The 23827-nt window shown below is 36.1% G+C and overlaps 2 protein-coding genes across 3 annotated transcripts in view; both read left to right on the top strand.

Moving 5' to 3' along the window:
- PlexB (plexin B) overlaps positions 1–13954 on the top strand; it is a 33788-nt gene extending 19834 nt beyond the window's left edge. Inside the window, exons 2-16 of one of the 2 annotated variants that reach the window (XM_088047118.1) lie at positions 6101–7637; positions 7690–7790; positions 7843–8341; positions 8395–8628; positions 8685–8942; positions 8992–9777; positions 9832–10161; positions 10213–10483; positions 10529–10680; positions 10729–10862; positions 10913–11261; positions 11314–11650; positions 11696–12234; positions 12466–12648; positions 12698–13954. In XM_088047118.1, coding sequence (XP_087903244.1) covers positions 6159–7637; positions 7690–7790; positions 7843–8341; positions 8395–8628; positions 8685–8942; positions 8992–9777; positions 9832–10161; positions 10213–10483; positions 10529–10680; positions 10729–10862; positions 10913–11261; positions 11314–11650; positions 11696–12234; positions 12466–12648; positions 12698–12805 — 5760 coding nt within the window. In that variant the 5' untranslated portion in view covers positions 6101–6158 and the 3' untranslated portion in view covers positions 12806–13954. The remainder of the gene's footprint in view (positions 1–6100; positions 7638–7689; positions 7791–7842; positions 8342–8394; positions 8629–8684; positions 8943–8991; positions 9778–9831; positions 10162–10212; positions 10484–10528; positions 10681–10728; positions 10863–10912; positions 11262–11313; positions 11651–11695; positions 12235–12465; positions 12649–12697) is intronic. The other variant, XM_088047119.1, reaches the window with a different exon arrangement.
- Positions 13955–15835: 1881 nt separating this feature from the next.
- On the top strand, positions 15836–23769 carry Mkrn1 (Makorin 1). The gene is made up of 6 exons (XM_088047797.1): positions 15836–16106; positions 16492–16737; positions 16785–16913; positions 21997–22518; positions 22616–22895; positions 22947–23769. Exons 1-6 carry the CDS (start codon positions 16057–16059, stop codon positions 23067–23069), a joined length of 1350 nt encoding a protein of 449 aa, XP_087903923.1. The 5' UTR covers positions 15836–16056; the 3' UTR covers positions 23070–23769.
- The last annotated feature ends 58 nt before the right edge of the window (positions 23770–23827 follow it).

Below are 23827 nucleotides of genomic sequence, written 5' to 3'. Positions count from 1 at the left end.
CAATGAAGTGATTCTATTTTGTGCATGATTTAATTAGCTTAACAATTCGTCCAATAAACAGTTTTGGACATCTAGCCAATGAATGGAAAGTTACGATCGAGTTGATTGTTTCGTTGCGTTTTTTATCATAAAAAACACCTTGATAAAGATAACACCAGCCAATCTCTCCATTTTGTAACGAAGAAAGGGTGGTTCGTTAAATAAAAATTCTTAAAATTGGTCTCTTTTGCTCTAGAAGTTTGTAATTTGGAATCAGAAGGGCATTCTAGTTTAGAAATAACTTTCCACTTTTTCCGTCCGATTATTCAATGTGCGAATTAGACGTAGATTACTGTACTACAAATGAGATGCGCAAACAGTGAAAGTCGGGAATTTTATTTTATGCCGACGCTGATAGTGATCAACAGGAGAGCCTATTGTGGCTTAGCTATTATGTAACAACTAATTATAGACAATGAGAAAGTAAAAGTAAAAATATTGCTTGATCCGACAATGGGAAATTATCCTTCATACATTACCGATGTGGTTGTTTGTTTTTGAAATAATCAGCGTCAGTCATGCAGGAAAATTCTTCTCCAACCTAAAATGGTTAATATTGGCAATATACGAGCATCCCAAAATATTGTATTATGTTTAGCCCAGCTATGCATACAAGGATTCTTTTCGAAAACCTTAGGCAAACAATAGTTACTTTAGCGAAGAATGATTTTCCAAACAGTGGCAAAATAACACAAAGACCGTTGTGTCCGTTTTCAAGGTTGTCCGATGTCTTCAGACAGTCAGCATCTTATCGTAAAGCAAAGAAGATAAGATAATCTATAACTACGGAAAGGGTTGCAAAATTTTCAGCTTAGTTCTTGTCGTGTCTGCAGTGAATTCAGTGTTTGTTGGAGCCACCCATCGCGAGCGGAAGCCGTATTTCTGTAGCATTTGTTAGTCACCTCAATTACTCCAACTGGCATTCTTAACGTTAGTGTATAGTTTTTTAATGTAGCGTTGCGATGATGGATGTAGTGGTGATGGGTTTTGGACTAAAAATAAAATTCGAGTGACGGTTTTCGTCTTGTTAACGGTGCATTTAACTAACGCAATGAATTTGATGAATTGTTTGGTTGAAGCGGCGCGTTTTATTATCCGAAAACGCGAACGAAGTGTCACCTGTCGCTGTTACATTTTTTAATAAATTTTGTCGTTTGTCTAGAACGAAATGAAATTGATAAAGGAAAAGGCGAGCGACTGTTTGCACCCGTAAAGGAAGCGTTGAATTAATTTAATTGAGATTTAATGCCCATGCATCAAGAGATGGGCAATATTTTTTATGTGGTTGTTAAACAATTTAATAATTTGTTTTAATAGTGTGGCTCTAATCCAATTAATACGGTCAGGGTATATTTAAATTGGTGCGTTATTTATCTAATTTTTCTAATTTATTTTCATCGAGGGGTGCACGTTTTCATGTTACGTGCTATTATAACTAATAGATCAAGTTTGACCTCCCGTATATCATGGTGTTGTTTACTGAAAGGCCCCGGGAATAATCAATTTTTGTCAGTAAATAAAATATGACGGGAAAGATTTTTAATTTCGACCATTATTCTATTTGTCCGCCTCCAAATTTAATCTGAAATAAAGCATTTTACGTCGAAATTAGATTTATAAAGTTGGTAAAGTTTTAAATTGCGTTTGGAATGGGAACGCAGAGTACCATATACAGGGTCCGGCAACACTTGTGTCCACCCCCAAAATCGTCTTTAATTTTAAAGTTACAATTTTGAAAATTTGCATACGCTCATAGTTGACAAAGCTCTAGAAGCTGACGCAAAAATTTGTTTTTTATCACGATTTGGTTGGCGTCGCGACGCCCAAGAGATATAATTTTTAGCGATTTTTGAGTTTTTGCGGAAATATTCGCGAATTCAATTTTTTTTCAACATAACTGTGATACAAATATCTGAATTTTTATTTTAAATCAAATACAAATTGTGTTTAAAATTTGCGAAAAAAACGTTGTTTTATCAAGTTAGTTTTCAAAATTATGGCAGCGCATCGGCAAACTACGTTTACACCAAAATTTCACAAGTCACTTCATTCACTCTTATGAAGGTCAATTTTGATTAACTCGGGCATTTTGCACTTTATGGACACCAGAAATCGGTAATTAACATCGACAAAGCGACAATTTCACCAACTAAGACTTTTGTTACAATCTAAAGTGAGCCAAAAGATAGATGTCATTTGTGACACAAGATGCTGACAGATGGGTGTAAACGCAGTTCCCAACTTTGACGTAATGAAATTGGAAACTCACTTGATAAAACAGCATTTTTTTCTCAAATTTTGAAGACAATTTGCATTGAATCTAAAATAACAACTGAAATATTTTTAACACATTTATATTGAAAAAAAGTTGAATTAGGGATTGATATTACAAACCCTCACAATTAACTAAAAATTACATTTTTGAGGCGTCGCGACGCCAAAACTATCAGTGATAAAAAACAAATTTTTGCGTACGCTTCTAGAGTTTTGTCAACTATAAGCGTATGCAAATTTTCAAAATTTTCTCTTTAAAATTAAAGACGATTTTGGGGGTGGACACAAGTGTTGCCGGACCCTGTAGAGATGTGGTCGAGTTTAAATAAATTTAAGAAAGTGTTGTTGCGTTTCGTGAAAATGTGCCACTACCACTAAATATGTCATCCGAGCAGCATTGTTGTCATTTACATAATTCGCTGTCATCTGTCGGGCGTCGACAGATATATTTTTTTTGATTGCCGGATGGTTCATTTCTCACTTGGAAGTGCTACACAAACACGAGCCCGAGTTTATTTTAGGCCATGTGTTGTGGCACATAACATATTAAGTCATAAGTATTATTTTGTGGCTAATTTATTGATTATACGTTTGGTGTTTTTACAAGTGTTCTATTAATACAGGTCCACTTGTATTCTCTAGGATGTATGGAAGTTGTTTTGATGCTGAAGTGACGGCAAGCTGAGCTTCACCGAGCGAGATCAATCACCGTCGCGTACGCGTTTCAATGAAACACTCCCTCACCCTAAAACCTCTCACATCAAAAGATCTTCACTCACCAAATGTCTTGAGAATTCGCCTTGTTAATGCTTATTTATATAATTTATTTTGCGTCATTTGATCACCCTTAACATGGAACAGGTTATGTCAAACAAAGCAAATTCGTAAATTGATGACGCAAATAAGTCGCTTTTCATTTCCTTTCGCAAACTTCCACCCCCGCTCGAGCTTCGGATTACTTTATAGAAATTGATTACAACCAACAACTTTTTCATCTCAAAACCGCCGAATCTTACGCACCGCAGACATTCCACAACCCTCAAAAAACATTTCATGACAATGATACAAAATATATAAATAGTTTGGAAAATGAATATAATCCCAACACATAATGTACGCCATGGATCATAGTCATTAAGTTAAAAGTACAAATCCTCTTAAAAGATAGATTATACGGTTCACTGAAATAATTACACAGCTTGTTAACATTTAATTAGTACGTTTCGTACTGGCACAAAATAGTGTCAAATTGGCATGTACATTATTAAAACGAATGTGCAAATAATGGAAGTAAATATTTGAAATTTTGATGTCAGTTGTTTGGCCATTGAGAGTATAAAATGTCGGAATGCTGAGTAGAAAATGGTGGAAGCAACATCAAGCTAATATTAGATGTAATTTTTGCTTCCAAAAATGTTTTTCTTCTCCTTTGACTTTACCTGTTTGTGTTCTTACGTCAATATTTAACTTATTTACTGTACTCTTCTTCCGTAGGATGAAACAAGATTGTCTTTTTAAGTTATTTACCATTTCCGTCGTATTTAAATTTGCGCTGAATATAATATCGAAGCGTGTGGAGAAAATGAAAATTTTGTTGCAATCGATAATTTTCTAGTGAGTTGGTGAAAAATTTGAAAAATGGAGGGTAATGCGAGAAGCTTTACGACAAAACTCATTATAACTGATATTATCTTTGTGTCAGTATACGTGACATCAATTTATTTTTAATTTTACCCGCAATAGAGGAACGTTAATAGAAGTTTGTTAATGCAACGATGAAATTTTTAATTATATTAAATTTCTGTGCACAATCACGACGAAAAGCCACTTGCAATAAAACTGATGCCTAATTTTATACCCAACAAACATGCTTTTAGTCGATAGTCTGAAATTAATGGCGTTCCTAAATTGCTCGAGTGTTTCTTAATAAGCGAATTGATCCCCTATTTTTACAAGCAGATCGTACACTTCTAATGCACCAATTAAAGGGGCGTGAGTTTCGCGTTCAGACTACTTAATTTTTTCAATTAAAGTCAAATTTAGTACCAACTGAAAGTCACTTAGCTTCGAAACTGGTCTGTTTTTAGTTCCCGCGAGACAGGAATTCGAGAATTAGATTAAAAATGGTAATTTTCCGTACCTTTTCAGTTTTTGTTCGACGGTGGAATCCATCGTAGTTTTTCTGGAAATTGGAAGAGTCATCTCACACAAACAGACTCATAAACACAAGTTTTTTCGATCAAAAACTTGTTCCAAATGATTACAACTCCATGACAATAAAAACTTTTACTTACCTGATCAAATAAAGAATCAATCCTGGACATATGATCTCCTTTTCACAACGAAATCAACTTTTTAAATCTGATTTTTTGCACGGAAATCGAATAGATCAACATTAGCTTGAAACTAATATCAGTGAATCGATGGGACTATAATTTAAACACACATGTAATAATTTTTAAAGGAAAAACATCTGCTTGCGTTTTTAAAGATAGTATTTGTGAAGCAAACAACGGGAATAAATTGTTCGTTATATATTCAACATCTTATTATTTCGAGATGATACTTATTGTCATAACCGCTTGTTAAATTTGTTTTTACGGTATTATCGTTAAATATTACTGATGTTGAAATAATTGGGAGGAAAAACGCTTTGCTAACTGGAAAAATTCGAAGAAACTAGTTCCACGCGTTTGTTCCGACCACTAGAAATGTGAAATATTTATTTAACGCTATGAGCTTTACAGAAGAGTTTCAATCAAATTTAGAGCTCGGATGTCAGCTAACAAATATTTAATTTGACTCCATTGTTGATCTATACCGTGCAGATTAATTATAGCCTGTTATTTTGTTACACATTTAAGTTTGTTTTACACTTTGAACATACGGCAAAACGTGACCGGATAATTCCTGCATTCCAGTAGATCGCTGTTCTCGGTTTTTTCTTTGTGTAATAATCTACCTAGCGATATTCTGTTATGATTTTTGTTTCCATTTTCAACTAAAACTGCTGGTGGGCTTAATCCGGTGCGGTTCGCACGAATTTAGTTGGATAACAGGATTGTTTAAAATTGGGAAGTAAACTTTAGATTTTACGAAAGATGATTTTGTTGATAATCCTTTGCAAGTACCTACGTTCATTTTCTGAGTTTGTTGAGGAATTTACTTAGAGATTTTTTCTTCAGTGAGGAATGGGCATCTCGGTAATTTTATGATGTAGAACGTAATTTATATTCACTTTATTTTTTATACTTGGATCATATTAATTCTATTTACAAACATTTACGACTACTGTGAGTAAACCGTTAAATTAACAATAGAACAGGAGTAATAGTTTGTTAACCTGTGGGCTGGAAACTATATGCATGAAGAAACAGATTTACGATTCTTTGAATTTAAATCGTCGTGAGAACAATTAATGTATTTATTTAATGTTAATGTCCATAAACATATGGACAATAAACCAGTCATAGACGATTTCCATTTCCTTAGATGGAAGTTCAGTTGCTTACGACGTCTCCTTTCATATAATTCTTATTTTATCCACTACCGTTCCAATAAAATGATTTCTGTTAAAAATAAACAACTGCATGGTCATTAGGGTCACGAAGGTGCGTTCAACGAACGCACTTTTATTTAAAACAATGTATAGCTTTGAGGAGTGAACCCGCACCTTAATTGTAGTTTATTTTTTTAACGTTTGAAAAACTTATAAATACTTGAACTACAATAGTTTAGTAGTTTAGATTGAAACAAGTTGTTGATTGAGGATTTTTTTTTGTTTTAGTGATGCGGTGCGGCATTGAGGGTGCGGCCGGCCGGAGCATGCACTGGCCGCCGTCTTCATGGTGGTAAAGAGGGCCCGCGCTGGATCCGCGGTGGGAAAGGGGCCGGACACCGTGGCAGGCCTCTGGCTGCTGCTTCTGGCGGGGCTATGGGGTCGCGCATTCGGAGGAATGCTCCTGGCGCAGTACCCGAGCCCCGCCGATCCACCGGTCCATTTTTCGCATCTGGCGATCGACCACCAAACGAAGAAGATTTTTGCTGCAGGAACGAATCGATTGTTACAATTGGACGCCGATTTGAATCTGGAATATTCGGTCATGACTGGCCCAAAGAACGATAGTCCTTCATGTCACGCGCTTGGCTGCAACAACGCCGATACACCTCTCACATTGACCGATAACTACAACAAGATTCTTCTGATCGAACCGGAATCGAGGACTCTCATACTGTGCGGGTCTATTTTCCAAGGTGCGTGCTATAAGTATAAACTGAACAACATCAGTGCGGAACCGGAGTTCATTCCGAGGGCGATTGCTGCCAACGACGCGAATGCTTCCACTTATGCGTATATTGGACCTAAAAGCTACAACTTGTGGGGTCGGTCGAATATACTGTATGTAGGGACCACCTTTACTAACAATGGCGAATATCGACACGACGTACCCGCTATTGCTAGTAGGGATTTGGATACTTTAGACATCGCTGAATACTCCTTCAGCAAACAATCGCATTTGAGTATTGACGTCAAGTACAGAGACCATTTTATCGTACAATACGTTTATGGATTTAACGCCAGCGATTACGCTTATTTCTTAATTGTGCAAAAACAGTCTCATCTCCCGGGACAAGAAGAGCAAGGTTACGTTTCTAGATTGTCAAGGACTTGCATAAACGATGCCAACTATGACAGTTACACTGAAGTGACGTTGCAGTGTGTTGACGGTGATCAAAAGTACAATTTAGTGCAAGACGCTAAAATTGCGACGGCTGGAGAGGAATTAGCTAGCGCTCTTGGAATTACGGTCGGGACTTCGGTTTTGATCGCAGTTTTTAGACCCGCGCGCGGAATTACCAACGAGCCTCAAGCACATTCAGCTCTCTGTCTTTACCCTTTGCGTGATATCGAAGCCAAATTCATCGAAAACATACACATGTGTTTCAACGGCAGCGTCAAATATCGAAACATGGGTTACGTCTCTGGACTTATTTTAGACGGGAAGTGCCCAACGAGCGGTTCTGCAGGTAACATACCGAATTTTTGCGAAGTCGGACTCAAAATCAGCGGCGCTACGCCTATAATCAGTAACGCGGCGCTAGTATTTCCGAATAACTCATTATCGGCAGTTGCTACCGCGTCAACAGGAAGACATGTATTAGCGTTCCTCGGAACTACAGATGGGAAATTGAAAAAGGTACTTCTATCAGGACCTGTTCCTACGGAATATGAGGAAGTCATCGTCGATGAAGGTAATGCGATATTACCGGACACGACGCTTTCGACGTCGGGAGACTACCTGTACGTTCTCTCCACTTCAAAGGTAATGTATTAGTTGGAAACTTTAAGCATTTTCTCCAACAGCAAACTTGTAGATATCAAAAATTAACGTCGAGCACTGCAGTAGCTACAACAACTGTTCAGCTTGTTTAGAATCAAAAGATCCTTATTGCGGGTGGTGTTCTCTCGAGAAGAAGTAGGTTTTAATTACGTACTTGTTTCCAGTAGTATTAAGTAATTGTTTGTAGGTGCACTGTTCGCAGTGCGTGCCTCAAGGCCTCTCATAGCCCCCCTCGTTGGTTGTCGTTAGGCACGGGCCAACAGTGTATAGACTTTGAACAAGTTTTACCGGAACGGATTCCGATTAATCAAATGACTACCGTCCGTCTTACAATAAAAACTCTTCCAGAACTTCCATATGGTGCTAAATATAAGTGTGTGTTTGGTTCAGCGGAACCCATAGATGCCGTCGTTACGGAATTCGGACTGTCGTGTCCGACACCTGATGTTTCGAGACGTCCGCAAATTCCACCTCAAAAAGACCACGTTCTCGTGCCGCTCAGCGTTCGTTCTTCTGAGACAAATAAAGATTTCGTATCGAGGAACTTTGCTTATTACGACTGTTCCAAACACACCACTTGTATGCAATGTGTCAAATCCCAGTGGGCGTGCAATTGGTGTGTGTATGAAAATAAGTGTACACACAATACTTCAGTCTGTCAACGCAACATCATTAGCGGCGAAAATGTAAGACCAATGTCAACAACCGGTGGTTGGTTAATTGTTGTTTTTTATTTTAGAATCCTGTTCATTTGCCAAATCACGGCTTTGAATATTGTCCACAGTTTCGAAGGCGTGATGCCATTTTATTGCCGACAAATGTGCCGAAACAAATGATCTTTGAAGTTAAAAACTTACCCCATCCACAAGCTGCTCATTCCGGTTTTCAATGCATTATAATTATCGAAGGTGCTACAATGCTAGTGCCTGCTCGAGTAGCTTACAATAAACACATTGTTTGCGATAACACGACAGTGAGTCTCGTCAAGACTTCTCATCTAATTGTTCTATTAATTAATTAATATTTTAGTATTCGTACGAAGCTAACGAAGGAGAGTACGAAGCAAACGTGACAGTTGTATGGAACAGAAATCATCACATAGACTCAATGACAGTAAAATTATATAAATGTGATATATTGGGCTCGCACCGCGAACACGCAGACTGTTCATTATGCGTTACCAGAAACTCAAAATACCAATGCACCTGGTGCGGAAACACTTGCACTTACAGTGAAACTTGCCAACAGATCCCACACATCGAGTGTCCAAGACCTCGCATCGACATGGTAACGCTTTTCCAACCCCCATAATCCCATTTCACCACTTTGTTTATAGATTAAACCGCTCAGCGGACCGATCGAAGGCGGTACCTTAGTAACAATAGAAGGCAGCAACTTGGGTCTGAAAAAAGAGGACGTGCAAGGGAAAATCAAAATAGGCGACGTTCCTTGTGAACTGGTCAATTACGAAGTCTCCGTGAAAATCCAATGTGTGACCGGTCCATGGGGGACCGAAATGACCGCACCGATAATAGTCGGCAACGAAGCTGGTTTTACCAAGTCATCGGTGGAGTTTAGCTACAAAGATATTAAGTTGTTTGGTATAGATCCGACGAAAGGACCTCTGTCTGGCGGTACACAATTAGCAATCAGAGGACAGTATCTCAATATCGGCTCTGAAATAACCGCGTATTTAGATGATTACGTTTGTCAAGTTAATTTAACTCAAGCTTCGAGCGGACGGCTAACTTGCATCACTTCAAGAGCGCACGAGTCTGTGAATATAGCTAAACTTACTTTAAGTATAGATGGCGCTAATCGTACTTTAGAAGGTAATCCGTTTAATTACACGCAAGATCCTACGATTATGGAAATCAAACCGCTAAAAAGTTTTGTGTCTGGAGGAAGAATGATTTTTGTTCATGGCACTAATTTAAGCAGCATTCAAGCTCCAGAAATGGAGGTTTATTCAGATGGCGAGCCTTCCATTGCTATTAATAAAACTTCTTGTACAGTCTTAAGTGCTACACAAATTGAATGTCCGAGTCCTTCAGTTAATAGCCAGTTTCTTTTAGCCAGTACTAGAGCTAGAAGATCACTTAGACAGCCGTCTGCCATTAAAGTAAGTATGCGTTTTTTCGCGTCCTACTGATATCTGATAGTCTCGCCATTACAGATGCCAGAAGCGCAGCTTACTGTAAAAATCGGTTTTATAATGGATAACGTGCAATCTGTTAGAAACCTAGATAAGCATTTTCCTAATTTAAGAAGCCAATTGTTATACGTAGAAGATCCCAAGTTTTTTAAATTCCCCAATCAAATTAAACTGTATAAAGGTGATACTTTAGTGATAGAAGGCGAAAACTTAAACATGGCTAGTGATGAAACTGACGTCGTCGTTACGATAGGAACGAAACCTTGTAATGTCACCGGTTTAGCTATGAGCCAACTTGTCTGCTCACCACCCGAGCAACAACCGCTCGACACGGACGAAAACGGCGTAAAGGTATGTCTTACTTCACGATAAAACCCTCCAATACACGACAAACCTTTGCAGACTGAAACTAATCTTCCTCTGGTCGTGGTTCGAGTAGGAAGAAACTTGAGGTTTCCATTGGGCTATTTGCGTTACGATATATATAAAAGCTTCGCTTTTCCTCCGGAAGCAGTGGCCATGATAGCAGCAGGTTCAATTTTATTTGTCTTATTTTTTTTCGCTGTACTCTTCGTGTATCGTCGTAAATCCACTCAAGCGGAACGCGAGTACAAGCGTATTCAAATACAAATGGATACATTAGAGAGTAACGTCAGATCGGAATGTAAATTAGGTAAGATACAAAAATATACTTTGATACATCTTTGTGAATAATTAGAATTTTTAGCATTTGCCGAACTTCAAACCGACATGACTGATCTCACTGCGGATTTAGAAAACTCGGGAATACCAACTTTGGATCACACCAGCTACATCATGAAGGTCTTTTTCCCAGGAGTCAGCGATCATCCAATTTTAAACTCGCCTAAAGTACTCTTTATCGACCTCACTTCACTTGACTTACTTCTGTTATTCTAGGTACGAATCAATGGACCGAGGACCAACTACGACACGGCAATGCTCCAATTCGAGCAGTTAATCAATAATAAACACTTCGTTTTAGTTTTTATAGAAATGTTAGAATCACAGAAGTCTTTTAACATACGTGATAAGTATGATTCTTCTTCCCTTCATTCCCCTCCATGCTACTTTCTATTTTTAGAGTAACCGTCGCGTCTTTGCTAATGGTAGTCTTGATGGGCAAAATGGAGTACGCGACAGATATCCTAAAGAGCCTGCTTCTTCGTTTGATAGACAAATCCGTCAACACGAAGCACCCACAACTTATGCTAAGAAGAACAGAAAGCGTGGTCGAAAAAATGCTAACCAATTGGATGGCCCTTTGCATGTACTACTATTTAAAAGAATACGCAGGTTCTTCGTTGTTTTTATTATTTAAAGCCATCAAACACCAGATAGAGAAAGGACTCGTTGATGCGATTACGCACGACGCTCGTTACTCTTTGTCTGAAGAGAGGTTGTTACGCGAACAAGTTGAACATAGTGTTGTGGTAAAATCACCAATCCTTCCAACTTTTCAGTTTAATTCTTTTCTTTTTCTAGACTTTACATATTGTGCAAGACGATTTAGACGAAAAAATCCAATGCAAAGTTTTAGACTGTGATACAATCAGTCAAGTTAAATCTAAGATTCTCGATGCTCTCTTTAAGAATACTCCTTTCTCGTTGCGTCCTTCTATCCATGAAGTGGACTTGGAGTGGCGACACGGCCGCGGTGGTCATCTGACTCTCCAAGACGAAGACTTAACTACGAAAACTGTCGGCTCTTGGAAGAAACTCAACACTTTAGCTCATTACGGCGTGAAGGAGAGTGCCGTAATGTCACTAATCTCCCGACAGAACGACAGTTTCAATAATTGTAAACAACCGTGTCATAATTGTGAGTATGAAGTTTTCCAGTTATTGTCATCTAAAGTCTTGTTAGGTGTGGCAGGGATGTACTTCAATAACTCCCAATCACCGATAATCACCACAAACGGCGACGTCGAAACCGGAACCAATCCAAGGATATATCATCTCGTTAAACCAATCGATGACCATCAATTTCCAAACAACAAATTAGCTGAAAGGACTCATAAAGCCATACCAGAAATATTTTTAACGAGGCTTTTATCCACTAAAGGGACGATTCAAAAGTTTGTTGATGACTTCTTTTTAACTATATTGACAGTGAACGACGCATTACCACCGGCTGTTAAATGGTTGTTTGATCTTTTGGACGAAGCTGCAAGGAAACATGGGATTCAAGATCCGGAAGTTGTACACGCGTGGAAATCAAATAGTCTTCCTCTTAGATTTTGGGTTAATTTTATAAAAAATCCAGATTTTATATTTGATATTAACAAAACGACAACATTAGATTCGTGTCTGTCTGTTATAGCGCAGACTTTTATGGACTCGTGTTCCACAACTGAGCATCGACTGGGCAAAGACTCGCCGTCTAATAAATTGTTGTTTGCTAAAGTAAGTACGCCGTGGCTGTTATTGCTATTGAAGTGACCCAATGAAATTATCAAGTCGCTTGAACAAAAGACAAGTTCAGATGAAAGTACACTTGAGAAACTGAACTAATTACAAGAAAAGTTCATTGAAATATACTTGAAGTTTTTAGTTGGGAGTTGGGACTTTTGTACCAAGAACTATTTCGTTTTGTTTAGGTTTTATTGTTTATTTGAACGTGTTTTGGGTTTTTAGGACATTCCTCGCTACCGAGAGATGGTGTCTCAGTTTTATCATGACGTGGCGAGTTTGCCTGTGATTACGGATCAAGAAATGGGCTCTGCAATGCAACAGTTGTCTGCACAACAAGCGGATGAATTCGACACGGTCGCAGCTTTGAAAGAACTCTACATATACATAACAAAGTACAGAGATCAGGTGAGTTTTTGCGGTTGTTTGGTAAGAAGAGACTGAGCTTTTTTTCTAGATAATCGAGGCTCTGAAAAATGACTTAAACTGCCGTCGTTTGCAATTGGCACAAAGGCTGGACAGTGTAGCTTATACCCTTGGAGGTGAAGATACTTCAGCTTGCTGACCTCGTCAGTCACCTGATCCCCTGCTGCCCCGACCCTTGGCGCCCTGATTCCATGCGCATTTTGCACACACACGCCGATAAAAAGGGAGCTTGTGGGTGCATATGAGCGTGTTATACTGTGATATGGCGCACGATCAGGTGACTGTGATTGGATGCGTACTTACCCTCCAGCGGCTGCTAGTTTCCTTCCTGAGTGCCTCGCTACGCTGATGGGACGTGACAGGACAGTGTATACGCGCAGTGGCGCACTTATATAGCGCACTTTTGTTCGGTCCGGTTAGCTTAGTTATAAGTAGAAGTTTATAGACATTTATTCTACATGTATCCGACTGATAAATAATCTAGTGGATTAAGTTCTTATCATAATTACTTTAGATATCAGTATTAATTTTTTGTGTTTTTTTTTTATAAATGGAAGTGGCATTGTCTGAAGTTTTAGTTGCTATCAGTCGTTTATATGATGAAATAGTGATCTGTGCCGGAACTATATTTATGTGGAATCGTCTTCACGTCCAGTGATTTGTACGTTACTATTTTAATTATGTTTAATATAAAACAGTGCATACTTGTATCTTAACTATTATATATTTTTTTGTAAATATTTCAATTGTGCATATAGATAATTATATCGGATTTATGAAAGTGTTTATATTTAAGCAAACATTCATTCGTAATTAATTTTATTAGATTGTGTTAGAATACATTTTTATCCTAACAGCAATTTTTACGAACAATTTATTGTATGTCGTAACTGCTTATTTAAAATGTGACTATATCCACGTACTATACATATATACAGTTTTATTTAATACGTAGTCCACAAATTATATATTTTTATTGTAAACTTATCAAGACGAAGCCATCACATAGTAGTCATATTTTAAATCTGCTCTTATCAATTTTTATATTCAAAATATTGATGTTTGAATTCTCAAATTTAATATACGAAAAAGTTAGATAAAAATGTTTGTTAAATGCAATTTTACGGTGACTTATTTTTTTAATTCAATTTTTTCACTGTCAATTTTTTAGTCGCTTATATTTCTCTTTTATATTTTTGGTAATGTGATCGTGAATTAAAGCTTTTTATATAAAGTGTATTGTTTAGTGATATTTTTTTACTCTATTAAACATGTATTCCAAAAATTTTATTTTTTTCTTCACTGTTACAATAGTCCTGTTTTTTTTTTGTTTCAAGTGTTCACACATTCAATCATTCTAATTGTATGCACATCATGCAACACATGACTAAATGTATACAATAAATTTTTATTTTTACTTTGGCCACTTCAATACCTTTGTATTGAAAACTACAAAAGTGAGAAAAACATTCTAAGTAATGCAATAACTGCACCTGACTTTGTGAAAATAAATAGTTATTACTGGATCGGCTCTCATTTGGACATATTCTTCATTTCAATAAACTTATTTAAGAAGGATTATTGAGAATGTGCAAAGACGACCTTTCATCAAATTTATACTTGCGAAATTGAATTAAATAATTAATAGTGAGTGACTTCTATTAATTTTTTGAGTTTTCTGTAGTTTTTTGTTGGTACATATTTAATATTACGTTATGACAGGTAAGTGAATTCTTATCCAAATTGCGGTTAAATCACATGTATAAATCTTCAATACAGGGTGTAATCAAAATTCCTGACACCACTTAGTTAAAACCAACTTAAAAATTCCAAAATAAAAGTGTTCCCATTTCCATTCCCTCTGAACGTTTATAGGATTAAAGATCCCTATATCGACAGCAATGAAATTATTTTCCATGACGACAAAGCTCATCAGTTTCGTACGTGTGTTATACATAGGACGAAAGTTGAAGACATTTTTTTTTAATCTAAAATTTTTTTCACTGTTAACGTGGTGATATATAAAATAAACCACGTTAATTTAAACTCGCACGCATTTGTGTTACACTCTGTATATGGGACCTGTTCAGCAGGACAATTTTACTTTTATAACTATTAAAATTAATCACAATAAGTAGACAAAAAAATCCGTTTATCTTTATAAGGGCCGGTTTACACAATAATTTAATTGAAATAAGTTAATTTGGCAACTAGTTTGACGATTGCTGAAATTTGATTGGCGGAAAAACGATCACATGTCACTGTAACATGATGTTAAGAATTTAATCGAAATTAAAGCTTCTGTAAACTGCCCCTAAATCAAATTTAAATAAAATTATACCAAATATAAATCGTAAGAAAGAATTAAAAATTCTGTGGCGAAAAATCTGAGAAAAAGGGGACAAGATTTTGTTTTTAATAAGCCACTGACAATGACAAGTTTGATTTTAATTTTTAGAAAGAAAAAAAAGAGTTATGAAAATGATTATGACTTTATTTTGCAAAGTCTGTCAAGACTAGTCCAGGGACCAAACCAAAGATATTAAAATATTTAAGAAATCAACAAATGAGAACTGTGTGACCTAGAACTCAGTAAACTCTCATGAGTATGAGTAGAGGAATTCGTCTTGATATTATTGTTTTACATTCGTATCTTTTTGTTTTGTCTTTGTGTTTATTGTATCAACAGTATTGTGCATCAACTTACAAGGCAGACCGCAATGCGTTGAATATTTATTTCTTATTAACTTATTATCGTACCCAGTATCTTAAAAACAAGGTAAAATTTTTGAAATTTTAATAGCTAGAGCTGAAAAGTATTTACAGACCAATTCTAAATAAATCGACATTTTAACTTAATTTTGACTTAAACATCAAATTGTCTTGTATTGTAGTGATCCAAAAAAAAACAAGAAAATTTACTTGTATATTTGGCCCCCAAAAGTTTTAAATTTCTGCGGTGGCACCCCTGTGCCTCAAAATTTGCCGCCAAAATTAGTTTTTTTTTTATATGTTGACTTAAACTGACATTTTAAATGTGTCAAGAAGTTAAATGAAACAAGATTGATTGTGTAATAGCAATTTTAACGGAATAAAACAATTATATCGGGGTTGCAATAATTTGAATGTAGTAGGGATTTGACGTGCGCATGCGCCTGAATTTGGAGCAGCAGCGCCAACTGCATTCGTTATGAGAATGCAAGGGAAGATTGTCCTGCTCTTGTGTTTTTCTTAAAATTTGTGTTTATTTCGTATGGGATTGAGTATTAATCATTTTGGGCAAACTTTCGTTTAAACCAGTGATAGCTAATGCTTTCACGTGGATGTGTGTAGTAAACAATTCTTATTTTGTGATAAATTTTCTACTGAAAGACAGTTAAGTCAGACAATATGGCGGATAATACACTTGGATACCCCGACACCCAAAAATTTTGCTTTGAGTAAGTTAATTTAACATTCAATTGACAATTTCGGCAATTTAAATGACAGAGGGGACTATTTGCATTCAGGTCATCTAGTCGCCTTGCGTCAACTGTTTGACAATCACAAACAAAACATAATCGTTTGTAGTAATGCTGTGTCAAATTAATTTAAAAATTTGGAACGTTTTGTTTTTATGAATTGAAATTACCGCGCGGCGGTGCGGGTTTTACTAGAAATTGGAGCTTTTACTAGTTGCTTTGGGTTTTTGGGAACAGATGCTCGGAAAAGGGGGCTCATTATGGGACTTTCTTTGGCGGGAAGTGCCGCCAAATGTTTTCACTGCTGAATTTTCCCTCTGTTCTAATAAATTGTGTCTAAGTGATGTTTTTATCATTTTTTAAGGTTCTATGAAAGAAACATTTGCAAAAAGATGGGATGTTCGTTCGTTCACAAGAAAAGAGCAAACATTGAGGTCCTCCAAGTGAAGGCTAGGGAAGGTTTCGTCCTTGGAAGGCCCAGTAGCGTTCCTCTTTGTCGTTATTTTCTGCGAGGTTATTGCACACATGCTGGCAATTGCCGATTCCGCCATGAGGTTAGGCCAGTAAACAAGCTTAATGTACCAAATACTACTAATAATCAGCCCTCAAGGTAATTTTATGAAGATAAAAATATGCCCTTTAAAAATTAAATTTCAGCACAAATACGCCATCTACCTCTGCAACTGAGTTGCGCTTGCAAGACTCAAATAAAAATGCCAAGAATGGTATAAAACAAACAGACAGTGCTTCTGCTAATGCTTCTGCAGTCTCAAATTTCAAGAACAGGTGAGTGTCATTCATTTGCATTTTTTTTGTACTTTCTCCCACGTCTTTGTAAAAACTTTCTTTGGTTATTTTAATTGCAAATTGAATTAATTGTTATATAAATTAAGAATGCAATATCAAAACGTTATTTGAGCACGTTATAAAAAATTTGCTAATCATCATGTGTTGGTAAATGAATGCATTTATTGTTTTCTTTCGCGTTATCGGACTTCTGGTACCTTGATTACTAAAGAATTTTCTACAGTTGCGACAAGAGAATTTTTAATTGGCAACAATACCACGAATTATCAGGATCGTGATATTGCTACCTATATATCTAGAAAATATTTTATTTATGATTCATTTGTACTTTAATGTCGAATTACTGTGTTTTTAGTACGGTAATATTGAAACGATTGCTATTGCAATCCAGTTTTCGATAAAATATAGTTATGCAATTTTTTTTGTACTCGATTTTTTGGGCAACGGGTGGCGCAATTTTCTCCCACACTTCTCACAAAATTTAAGAGAATTCGTACTAAAATACTGTTTATGCTAATTTTTATATTAATTCACTATTTCTTGTTTTATAATAATAATATTGCGTAACTTTTTTATTTATTTGACTTATTACAATTTGAACCAAAAAATGTTATTAAGTACACTACAACTTCGATTATCCGTGTTTCTCAGGACCGGAGCCTGCACGGATCATCGAATCAAAAAATATAGGTTTAATTGGAATTTTTTTTATTATAAAAATTTTATTAAAACTAACAAAAGTCATAAACATCTTACCAATAATAATACTAAATATTGAAAGAAATTTAAACAATCAACTCTATCAGACATTACATAGAAGGAAATATTTTGAAGGAAAGAAAAACATCTGTTACAGCAGGGTTTCAATAATCCGGATCAATTAAAACAGGAGAATCCGCGTTACCGGATGTTTTTTTAAACTCAATTATATTTTAACTAAAAACTAAAAATACAATACAATAAAAAATACATTTGTTGTTTCAGTTTCCTTGTTTTTGTTTACTGGAAACTTGTTCGCGCATTTTTTTAAATTAAGATTTTCTGAAAATTAATGTTGGAGAATGAAGTCACTTCGGATTATCGTGGTTTGAATTACCGACAAAAATTTAAAGCCACTCCCAATTTTGTTTTTTTCTTTCTGCACTGACAAAACTACACCAACCGGCACTGGAAAAACTTTTTTTTTGCACCGGGATTATCGAGGTTTTGCTGTACATATGTATAACTGTGTAATTACATTTTTTCTTTATTGATTTTTCTATATTATGTCCATATGTAAATCATATTTTAGACCATTTATGGCTGACCCGACCATTTACAATTTCGTTATTGCGATTTTTTTTATTAAGTTTCGAAAATCATTGTTGGGTTTTGTTCAATAAACATTCTGCTTTGTCTTCACAAAACTGCAGTAGTTTTTGCATTAGTCATTATTACCAATTCATCGTTGGGCCATCTGGAAAATCGGTCGATAAACATTCAACACGAATGTTCATTCAATGAGTTGTCACATTTTTAAGTTATTAGTTTATTAGTTTGATTTTTTATAAGGCAGCCACCTGTCTACAATAGTCCTAATAATATTTCAAAATTACGCGCAAATACGTGATTAGGAAGTTAATTTTGATAAGATACATCTCTTGGATCTCCGCCGCCCCCCACCAAAAGCTCTGGTGGTTCGTTGTAAAAAAACCGGGAAGAAGTCACTTCCTCTTTGACGGTGCTTGTGTTCAGTCGTCGGTATTTTCTAAGCAAGTTTGTATTTCCAAAAATTGCTATAAAAAAGTGCCATGGCAACCTGCCTGGGCTACAATGATGGTGATCAAAAGACGTAAGTTTTTAATTATTTTTTATTTCGGTGGCAGTTAAATTAGTTTTTTTCGGAATGAACGAACCCGTAAAGTCTGTTAATTTCTAGTGATTATAAGTCGTTACAGATTCGAAATCTTCGGTTTTCAAAAACGGTACCAAATTTATATCGGTTTTTCAAATTAAATTTCAACGGAAATTTTTATTGTAATGTTTCACCCCCCACCGCCATCACATGATCGTAAAGGAATTAATTTTGATAAGGTGTATTTCTTGCATATCGCCCGCCCCCCACCAAAAGCTCTGGTGGCGTGTTGTAAAAAATCAGGGAAGAAATCACTTCCTCTGTGTCCGTGCTTGTGTTCAGGTGTCGATATTTTATAAGCAAGTTTTTCAATTTATAGTTTGTTTCGGAAATTTGCGCTGAAAAAACGACATGGCAACTTGCCTGGGTTATGACGATGATGATCAAAAGACGTAAGTTTTTAAATACTTTTTCATATTTTGGTGGTAGCAATTGTACTCTTCTCGGAATAAACAAACTAGTAAATTCTGTTAATTTTTTCTAGCTACAGTAAGTCGTTCGAGATTCGGAAATTAAAATTTACAGTTTTCAAAGGGGGTATGAAATTTATATCGGTATTTTTTAACGGAAATTTTCTTGTAATGTTTTACCCTTCGCCATCACATGATCGTGAAGGAATTAATTTTGATAAGGTGCATTTTTGCCGCCCTTCCACCAACAGCTCTGGTGGCGCGTTGTTAAAAAGCCGGAAGAAATCACTTCTTCGACCCGTGCATGTGTTTGTGTTCAGTCGTCGATTTTTTCGAAGACGCAGTTTCTAATTAGTTTTTATTTTCAAAAATTGCGTTTAAAAAGCGACATGGCAACCTTCCTGGGTTATGATGATGGTGGTAATCAAAAGAAGTAATTTTTTAATTATTTTATAATTCGGTTTATTTCGAAAACGGTATCAAATTTATATCGGTTTTTTAAAATAGAGGCTCCACATTTTTCAACGGATTTTTTTTTGTTGTAACGTTTCACCCCCACCGCCATCGCATGATGGTGAGGTGAGGGAATTAACTTTTGATAAGTTGCATCATTGGTAGTGGCTGCTGCCCCACCATAAAAAGTTTGTGGACTTTTGATGTTCTAAACCGGGAAGAAATTATTTCTTTTGTGCCAGTGCTTCTATTTAGTCGCCGACATTTTCCAAGAAATTTCCAAGACTTGGTGGTGTTTTTTCTTTGTTAGTGAAATGGCCACGTGTTTGGGCTACGATGGCGATGAGCAGTGAGTTTTTAGTTGTTACGTGTTCTTTTTAATGAATTTTGGTTCTATGTATACAAATTAGACGTTTTCTCTCTTGAGGGAAATTTTTGTGCGCAAAAGACCTTCGATTCAGGAAGTGAATTGTAGTCGACCGTTAAAAGCCGGGAATGTGCATTGTTATATTTTTGTGACCAACATTTTTCAAAAATTGGAAAAATTCTTGGTAACAAAATTTCTTATCAGGTTGTTAGTACTATTGTTTCCACGTCTTGGCCGTTAAATTTTATTTGCGACTAGTACAAGATTCTTGCCGTAACGACACCGGTGGTCTTCGATATGATTGTGCATTTTTTAAATTGCAAACATATTTCTGCACGATTGTTTTGAAACAGGGTTATGTTGTTTGTTTGTTTGAACAACCCCGTATTGTTTCAATTAGAAAACACTTTCTGAAGTACAATACCGGAATTTACAGTGGGTGGGCGCAATGATCGATATGATAAACAATTCAGTAGATTTCCAGTTGATCGGAATTGATTACACTAGTCAACAAATTTTGGAAAAAAAATCCGTTTCTGAAGTCCGTTTTCTCCATCAGTAAAAAAAACGGTTTCCTCGACAGAGTTTTGAAAAAAATTAATAATTTTTTTAACGACTTATAAAGCTTATCGCTAGGGTTAGTAATTCTCGTGATATTTTTGAAAAAATTATAAAATGATAAACTGCTAACGTGGCCCAAAATACAACATTTTCGAATTTTTTTTAGTTAGCTTATGAACCAAAAACATTAGAGGGTGGAAATGTTTAGAATTTTCTTGGAAGCGCTGTAAATAAACTACAAATACCTAATTAATTTTTTGCAACTTTTTTCCAAACATTTTAGTGGCGGTAACCAATGGAGATATAATTTTACGAAAATTTCATCTGGGTTGAAAATATTATAGGGATGGATACTCAAAATTATTTAAATTATATATTATTATATAATTATTATAAATTAAATTATAAAATACTTTGCCCATCAACTTTTTAACAGTTGCTGCATAACTTTTATGTATGATTTTCCATTCTGACTAGTAAAATCATTAAAAAACGCGAGATTTATCGTAAAACTACAATTTTTTAGACATTTACATTGAAATTTTTACAAAATCTTCAAAACTTCCAAAAGATAACGTGTTTAACACCGCGTTGGAAAGCAGATCTCAACTTTTATGACGTAATACATTAAAAAATTAAAGTGTCAATTTAGGAGTTCTATACAAAAACGTATCAACGTTTTAAAAAATCGTTCGTTTTTTGAAATTTTTATGAGTTTTTCTCGGATATCTTGGCAAAAACTAACTCTTTCAGCGATTTCTTTACAGTAGAACCTTGCTAATCCGATCCCTACGTGCCACTCGATTTAAGGATTCCACGAAAATATTGTTTCCACCCGCACTTCGCGGAACGGTCGGATTACCCAGAGAGGTCTAGCGGAAGGCGTATTAGCGAGGTTCTACTGTAGTTCGTTGGGAAGCTTATTTAATTATCTTTTTAATGATGTATTATAAAGTTTCATGATTTAACAAGTTGTTAGGCAAAACTGAGAAAACAAAAGTGAACGCGGTGTACTAAAAAAAAATCACAAATATTTCTGTTCTGTTCTGATGGAGAAAAACGGGCTTTTACTAAAAACAACTTTCCACTGTTTTAGTACAAATTTCATTCAAAATATGTTGACTAGTGTTATTATCCACTGTTGTAAATTCATGTAATTAGTAAAAGTGGCACTTTGGTAAAAAATGAAACCTTCGTGGTGTTGTCAACGTTACAAAATGATGACAACAGTTTTGAAATGCAAAATCATCGAAATATTCCATCGTGATAAAATGTATGTCATATCGTTTCTTCGAATTAGAAAAATCGTCCAATTTTTGCAGTTAGATTTAGGGCGGTTTTGACTTAGTGGTTGCTGACTGCAACTTTTGTTTTCAGTGAGGACACGAATGTCAACAGCGAAGGTGCAACTTGTTCCCCATTAAAAGACTCCCTTTGGGTGAACGCCCCCGAGTTCGTGCCAAAAAGCGTAACATATAAACCTTTGAGTTATGCAGCGGCTGTAAATCCAACCGGTGCTGTTGCAAATAACAACAGTACGAAGCAACTCTGCCCATACGCTAATAAGGACGGTTTTTGCAAATATCCACCAGGAGAATGTAGCTATCTTCATGGAGAAATCTGTGATCTTTGTGGGAACGCAGCGTTGCATCCTCTGGACGAAGATCTACGGAAGAAGCATCGTCAAGACTGCATCAAGCAACATGAGAAGAACATGGAGCTGTCTTTCGCCATTGCTAGGTCGAAGGAGAAGAGTTGCGGGATTTGCTTTGAAGTTATTATGGAAAAAGCAAACGGTGAGCAGAGATTTGGAATTCTACCGAACTGCAATCATTGTTTCTGCTTGAGCTGCATCAGGAAGTGGAGACAAGCTAGGCAGTTTGAGAATAAGATTATCAGGTGAGTTGGCGGAAATGTTGAGTGAAGAAACGCGATGATACTTGGAAGCAAAAAGTGAAGTTTCGAACGATTCTGATGCGTGGTTTCCTGTTTTTAGAGCTTGCCCCGAATGCCGCGTGACATCTGACTTCGTGTGCCCGAGCCTCTTCTGGGTGGATACTAAAGAAGACAAGAGTAAATTAATCGACGATTACAAGACCGCTTTATCAACAAAAGACTGCAAATACTTTGACAAGGGCGTTGGAAAATGCCCATTTGGGAACAAATGTTTCTATCGTCACGCGTTTCCTGATGGTCGCGTTTGTGATGTTGGACCTCCACCACGTCAACGACGAGCCGCTCGTGGTCTCGGAAACGCCGCAATTGAGGTCCTTCAGGTAGTTCCCGTGTTTCTGTGTAACTTGTGTTTGACGTGTGATTTTTTACAGCAAGTTATCCTTTGGGACTTTCTGGACGAGCAAACTTTGGCGGAAGATTTGGAAGATCTGGCGGATTTTTTTTCCGATTCAGACGAATCTGATTGGTCTGACTACGACTTGTTCATAAGTTAGACAGTTAATAATATTTTCATTCAGTTCACGTTTCAGTTTTAGTTTTTTGTATTTATGGGTTTCAGTTGTTAAAGAAGAAATAAGTAAACAGAAATCTTTATTCTTGTTAATGATTTCTTGTAAATAATGTTTGTTAAAATGGTATTTGTCTTATTTAATAGAGAAAAGAGTTTAGCGGCGGTTTTCCGGTCGTCGCTTTGTAATTTAGGCGATAGAAGATGTTCAGCCTCTCTGATTTTTTAGCTTATTTTAATGCATATTCATTTCCTTGTTGCTTCAGCCATGTGTTATTAACAATTTTATGTAACGTTTTTAAGCTTTTGTTTAACACATAGCTACGCAACTTTGAGTATTGGCCAATATATAATCAAATTTGGGTTATTATATATACTTTAACTTTTTTGAAGGCCAGTACCATTTTTTTATATTTTTTTCAAGAAAACGTTTTGCCTTAAATACTAACATGGGGAACATCCAGTTTGTTTCTCATTTATTCCATTACTTTGGCCATTTAGTTAGGTTTTGTTTTGAAAAATCGTTTCTCAATTTGTTCTACATTTCTTATACGCAGTTTTCTATATTAGCGCATTTCCAGGGCAACCGATGAAATTTTTACATATTTACACCGCAGCTATGTAGATGTTTATTTTTATCTCTTTGTAAATTCAATAGCTTCTCAATAAATCTCTGTTGTCACTCAGTCCTTGCGTTTGTCATGGTGCTCATGCAGATAAATTGGAAACGGGCTGCAGAACAGA

Source organism: Gnatocerus cornutus, chromosome 10 (assembly GCF_029298725.1).
Source record: "Gnatocerus cornutus isolate USDA-ARS CGAHR chromosome 10, icGnaCorn1.1, whole genome shotgun sequence".
NCBI classification, from domain to species: Eukaryota; Metazoa; Arthropoda; class Insecta; order Coleoptera; family Tenebrionidae; genus Gnatocerus; species Gnatocerus cornutus.
Note: the sequence above shows the minus strand (reverse complement) of the source record. Positions and strands in the feature narration are given on the sequence as shown.